This window comes from Octopus bimaculoides, chromosome 25, assembly GCF_001194135.2.
Source record: "Octopus bimaculoides isolate UCB-OBI-ISO-001 chromosome 25, ASM119413v2, whole genome shotgun sequence".
NCBI classification, from domain to species: Eukaryota; Metazoa; Mollusca; class Cephalopoda; order Octopoda; family Octopodidae; genus Octopus; species Octopus bimaculoides.
The window spans coordinates 26,830,363-26,837,118 of NC_069005.1; the positions used below are offsets into that span (position 1 = coordinate 26,830,363).

Here is a 6,756-nt window from a genome sequence, read left to right on the forward strand (position 1 = left end):
AAATCCTTTCCCTGGCATTCTTCAGCTTAAATATAATAGTAGTTGCTTTTCAATTTGTGCTTAGTCTATTCACCAACTTTTAGAATTCATGCAGTACAATTTTGTTTAAAAAAAAATTTTTTAAAAAGACTGCAAAAATTTACTAGTATTTGTAATTTGTGTAGACTGAAGTTATATTTAATCAGGTGTTTATATATATATATATATATATATATATATATATATTAAAATTCATGAAAATTATTTAATGATGTTGGTAATAAATGTAATTCAACACATTTACCTGTCTCCAAACAAAATGACTACATGAGAAAATGTAGAATTATAGCATATGTATCATTGAAAGGTAACTAACATGCTCATTACAGATTTTATAAATTTAAAACTTTGGTCAGTTGTAATTTGGAAGAAGTCGTCAACACCTTCGCTACTGTTAGGGAAAAGATGCATCCACATTAAAGATGGTCAGTCTTTGATATGAAATAATAGATGCAAAGCACCCCCAAAAAAGACCTGTATTGTTGTTTAGTCCCAGGTCAACTTTTATTTTACTTAGGGTATCTAAGACAAGAAAAAAATTATTGGCCACATTGCATAAACTTAATGTCCATGTTTTCACTTAACTTAGAAAATAATCAAGAATTTGAAAAGATTTAATGGAATAACTTTTTCATTGTTATTTGAAATATATTTTAAGTTTCTTAAAATTATATTTCAGTTAAATATTGAAGCCACATTGAAATTTGAAACCTTGTGTTGTAAAACTAGCAGTTGGTATCAATGGAGTTAATATTAAACAAAAAATAGTGAGATATAATAAAAAGCAAAAAACTTACGTTGGTGGTAAAGGCTTGATTAATAATGCAAATTGCTTAATTGGCTATTTATGACACAAGTGACTGAATAGACAAATTCTATTTATATCACTGAGGCGGGGGGGGGGGGAAATCAGCTGCTATGGCTAGCTGTGGATGTCCTTCATAGACAAGGTCAAGGAAGGCCAAAATCATGTGATCTGACAGTTCCAGCAGCCATAGCTGATGATTTATCACCTGCCAGTGATACAGACATGAGTGCTTATATGCACCGCAAGTCCATATGAGAGGTTCTTTCATGGTAAATAATATAGCATTCTGTGTTTTGCCACAACATCCTCTTTAAACTGGGGCAAACTGTTTCACATACATAAAAAAAAAATTTACCTTTGCTGAAAAGGACCTAAAATATATGGAGGTAACTAAGAAGGAATGGGGACCTGCTGAGTGTTTTTGGTGTTTACCTTCTTTTCAGCCCAGAGACTAAGCAACAGACCTAGTCATGACCACCCTGTCTTTTATTTCCTAATGTAGTGTATGTGATACAATATTGTCCAATGTGTCTTTTTTTTTTTTTTTTTTTTTTTTTTTTTTCTTAGCATATAGTGACTGATTCACGCTATGCTTATTGTTTAGCCTCGAGTCAACAGTTAACCTTGATTGAGCAAGACTTATAATCAGATATTTTTTTATATATAACCACATAATTCAATACATGTTCTTCCCTTTTTTAAGATGGTAGGTTGTGATTTAAGGAAGATTTAGAAGATGGAATTTTTTGTCTCGTTTTTTAATAACTTGAAGAAGGCCTTTTGGGATGGACTGATTGATGCTTTTAACAGTCTGATTGAACTCTTGCGAGGTGAAACCTAAATGAACGACATGAACTAACAGGTAATTCCAGACATCTGATGTTCTTGGGAGAAAGATTTGAATATAGTGGTTAGAGCATAGTCTCATCAAGTGAACACATAGGTGACGAGAGGAGGAGAGGCAAGTGGGTCAGGGATGCCTGAGTGGAGGTCACCTGAATCCAGCTGGCTCCAGAGGCTAAGTTTATTGTAGTTGTGGTGAATAAGCAGAGGAAGTAGCCCATCTGTAGACCAGAAGCTGGGGTGAGTGACTTTACGCCAATCAGTTGATGTACTCTAGGATGTATTGTGTTCAAGATCAGCAATTTTCTTAGATGTGGGAGCAAGACTTCAGTACTTGTTCAGAAAATATTTTCTAGTTTTAAGAAGGTTCGGTTTTTGAAAAGCAGTCCCAGCACTTTTTGCCAGAGAGACTGTTAGTGATAATGAGGCCTAATATTTGGAACAATCATGTGGGTTCTAGTCATGTGATGCTCATATTTGATGGGGAACGGGGTGATGTTTCTCTCTTGATTCGTAATATTTATACGAGCCAAGGTTAGCATGTCCCTCAATAGATGATACTTTCAAGGTCTTTGTTCATAATCAGTGCAAGTTTGGCATTTGGATGTTGCATGGTCTAGGAAGGTTAGGGTAGAGTGCTGGACGTGACAGGAATCAAATTATAGATGTATAGAAAGGAAGGAAGTTGGGGATAGAACTGTCCCCACTGCCCAACTATCTTTTCTGAATCCTGAGGTACAGAAAGAGCTCCACCAGCACTTACCAACAGCTTGAAAATATTAATATAGTAAATGAAATCTATATAACAAGCTAGTTTATTCATACACGGCATGCATGTATGCAAAATGGGTGAGCCTTGTATAGTAAAGGGGATAGTTTGGAGGAAGATGTACCAAGTATGTGCAATGCAGAGACTGTGATTCATCCCTTTGGTCATAACATCCCATTGGTCATAACATTCCAGTTATGACCAATCTTATCTTTTTATATAGCAGAATTGTTTCCAGAAATAATTGTCTTGATGACATTAATGAAAATATATTTTTTTTTTTTTTTTTTTTTTTTTTTTTTTTTTTTGCTTTTCTAATTTCAGTTATAAATCTGCAAGTATGGTTATCAAAAAGATTCATGGTCGCCAAATCTTTGATAGCCGTGGTAACCCCACGGTTGAAGTTGATTTGTGGACTGACAAAGGTTGGTAATATTCCTTCAGCCCGTCTTCTTGTTTTTGACTTAAAACCGACTTTGCATTTGCATATAATGTGACTTATATAAGCGTGGATGCTGTGTAAGTTGGGATTTACAAAACGTTTCCCTATACATGAATGTTGTGTACATTTACAAAATGGAAGAAAATGGTATGGAGTATGTTAAGTAAAATTGTGTGTGCTTGTGTATATGTATGCCTATATGAATTTGTATATATGTGCATGCATATACATGTCATTGTGGAGGCGCAATGGCCTAGTGGTTAGGGCAGCAGACTCGCAGTCATAGGATCGCAGTTTCGATTCCCAGACCAGGTGTTGTGAGTGTTTATTGAGCGAAAACACCTAAAGCTCCACGAGGCTCCTGCAGGGGATGGTGGCGAACCCTGCTGTACTCTTCCACCACAACTTACTCTCACTCTTTCTTCCTGTTTCTGTTGAGCCTGTAATTCAAAGGGTCCGCCTTGTCACACTGAATATCCCCGAGAACTACGTTAAGGGTACACGTGTCTGTGGAGTGCTCAGCCACTTGCACGTTAATTTCACGAGCAGGCTGTTCTGTTGATCGGATCAACTGGCACTCCGTCGCTAACGACGTCGAGGGTTCCAGCGACGGAGTGCCAACACACACAGACATGTCATTATTCAGTTTATTTCAAGATTTCTTGCCAATAGAGAAAGAACCTATTTCTAACCTGGATCCAAGGTTCCTTCATTGGAATCTAGACATCAACAACGGGGTATTTTTATATGTATGTATGTTTCATGTATGTATTCTTATGCATTATGTGTGTATGCATGTAGTTGTTAAAGATTAAAATTGACTTGTTGCATTACTTCGAGTTTCTTGCTGAATCAGCAATCACCAAATTTAGTAAGAGGTGATGGAAAGTAATCAACTTTATATGATATATAAATATTTTCTTCTATGGAATATGCTTTATTTTGTAATACTACTTGTGTGTGTTTTTGTGTACAAATATACAAACATATAATCATTTTTTTTTCTTTTCTCCTCGTAGGAATGTTCCGTGCTGCTGTCCCTAGCGGTGCATCTACTGGTATCCATGAGGCTTTAGAAATGAGAGACAAAGATAGTAAAAACTATCATGGGAAGAGTTAAGTGTTTTCGTTTGATATTTCTCGATTTCAAAATATAAGTGTTTGAAAATTTATTAAATATTTTGTTTATATATATTTTTTCTGTAACGAAAGTATCTCTTCTGCTTTTCACTTAGGTGTTTTTAATGCCGTTGGCAATGTGAATAAGATTATTGCAAAAGAACTTGCGGCCAAGGTAATATTTTTGTATTTATTATTATTATTATTAAGGCAACATGCTGGCAGAATCATAAGCACACCAGGCAGTGCTTAGCAGTATTTTGCTCATCGCTGTGTAATTGACTTAATCCCTTTGTTTGTCCTCTTTATGTTTAGCCCCCTGTGGGCAATAAAGAAACCAATAAAATTAAGTATGAGCCATGTACTAGAGTGGATATCATCAACTAACCTCCTCTCACTAAGATTGCTAGCCTTGTGCCAAAATGTGAAACCAATGTTTGTTGGTTGGAGGAGTGGAAGCGGTGAGATGTATGTGACCTGTACTTTTCAGCTAGAACTTCTACAGATCAATGTCTGTTGGAAAAATTGCAAGAGAGAGAATGGCAAAGACAAGACAAAACACAGAGAAATTGATAGACAAACAGAAAGAAACGAGTACCATGTAACAGTAAACTCTGTTTCCATTAATACTCAAGATGATGTTAAGGTTACTGCTCAAGGGAGGGAATTACTCAAGTACATTTATTTTTAGCAATCACTTGTGCTGTGGGTGTTGAACTGAGACATGTTAAGTCTACCAATGAAAGAAAGGGAAACTGGGTCTGGTTTGAAGGTTTGCAACAAAAAAGGAGTTCAATAAAGTCAACCAAGTATTAATGAAGAGTTACAGAGCATCAGAAGCTGTATAATGATGAAGCTTACCAGTGATTCTTAGTTTGGCTTAGCTTAGTCATAATAATGTAGTTGCCAATATTGTAAACATCGTTTTAACATCTGCTTTTCTATGTTTGTATGAGTCAGATGGAGCTTTGTTGAGACAGATTTTTCTACAGCCTGATGCTCCCCCTGTCACCACTCCTTACCTGTTTCCAAGTGGTATTTTGTCTAGCTCAGTAGTCTGTCATGCTACCTCAGAAGATTGTAAATGAATGACACAGTTTATATGAGAGTGACTTTTGTTCCTCTTTCATACTTTGGCCTCTCAACATTTGGCATAAAGCCACTTCCCCTTTACATACAATTGTAGAAACCATTCCAAAACTGACATTGGAGCTCAACATAGTCTGTAGCTTGTTGATGTCCTGTCAAGCCATCTAACCCATGCCATCATGATTTTACCCTAACTCTACAAAACCATTTTTTTTTTTTCCTATTCATATTGAAGATTCAGTTTTTATCATGACATGTCTTTTCTGTTTGACACAACTCATTAAGGACTTGATTGTTTTACTTTTAGAACATGGACGAGAAAGATCAAGTTGCTGTTGATGAATTTTTGATTGGTCTGGATGGAACTGAAAATAAAAGTATGAATTTTTCTTTGCTTCATTAAGCCTTCATTTTTATTTTATTTATTACAAAAATTGGATTGTTGTTTAGTCTCAAATCAACCTTGACCCAGTTGACGTTCCTACAAACAAAAGCATTTATGTAGGAACCACATTATCTGGAATTTGAGAATAGTTCGAACATTTGTGAAGAAATGTCATAGTGTAATAATTGTTACTTAATACTCAAGTTGCCATTTTTTTTTTTCCTTTTACTAATTGACAAAGCAACTTGATAGATTGTAATTGATATTCTCTGTCCATTGGTTAAAATATGAAGGCCTCTCCTGTCAAAGACAATATATGAGTATATATGACTTATAGAGATCAAATGTTTGTGCCATGCATTAGCTCACTCTCTCCATCAAATCAACATTGTCTGAACAGATGATTTGCATCAAATGTTTTAATACTGTTGTTAATTGAAACTTTGTGAATGTACAACTTTCCTTTTCCTTTATAGGTAAGCTCGGTGCCAATGCCATTCTTGGTGTTTCCCTTGCTGTCTGCAAGGCTGGAGCTGCTGCAAAGGTAAAAAGTAATTTAATTTTCAACTTGACTAAGAACCGCTTTGCCATTTTACCCATTTGCTGATATTCTTTTATCACCGCCACCCACTCGACTTTGCTTTACATTTTAAAGTTCAGGCATCATACATAACAAGGGCAGGGCCCTTTACCGTTACAGGCCTTCTCCAGGCTAAGAAATGATATGAATGATGTTCAGAGATGTGAAGTCTTGCAAGCTGCATGGTGACCTCACTAGTAATAATAGAATGAAAAATGCACCTAAGACACAGTCAAATGGTTGGCATTAGAAAGGACATCCAACAAAAGAAACCATGCCAAAGCAGACACTGGAGTGCAATGCAGTCCTTAGTCCCATTGGATCCTGTCAAACCTTCCAACCTATGCCAGCATGGACATTAAATGATGATGGTGCACCTGTGTGTGTGTGGTTACTTTACCCTTGTTCTTGATAGAACATGATAGTTGTAAATGGGTGCCATCATTATAAATGCCATTTCCTTTGTTTCCAATCTTCTGTGGAAACATGTCTGACCATAGTGAGATATTACTGCTTACTTCGAAACAGGTGAAGCTTGCTGACAGGAAGGGCATCTGGCCTTAGAAAACTTTCCTTGAGAAATTCCATCCAATATATGTGAGCATGGAAAATTAGATAGTAAACAAGGTTCTCTCTCTCTCTCTCTCTCTCTCTCTCTCTCTCTCTCTCTCTCTCTCTCTCT

General features: G+C 36.1%; 1 protein-coding gene across 1 annotated transcript in view; it reads left to right on the plus strand.

Annotated features, from left to right (window-relative positions):
• The window catches only part of LOC106877619 (enolase), a 20,910-nt gene that overhangs the window by 7,460 nt on the left and 6,694 nt on the right, over positions 1-6,756 (plus strand). Inside the window, exons 2-6 of the mRNA XM_052976630.1 lie at positions 2,784-2,884; positions 3,921-4,016; positions 4,137-4,195; positions 5,417-5,486; positions 5,971-6,038. Of these exons, the coding sequence (XP_052832590.1) occupies positions 2,800-2,884; positions 3,921-4,016; positions 4,137-4,195; positions 5,417-5,486; positions 5,971-6,038 (378 nt within the window). The 5' untranslated portion in view covers positions 2,784-2,799. The remainder of the gene's footprint in view (positions 1-2,783; positions 2,885-3,920; positions 4,017-4,136; positions 4,196-5,416; positions 5,487-5,970; positions 6,039-6,756) is intronic.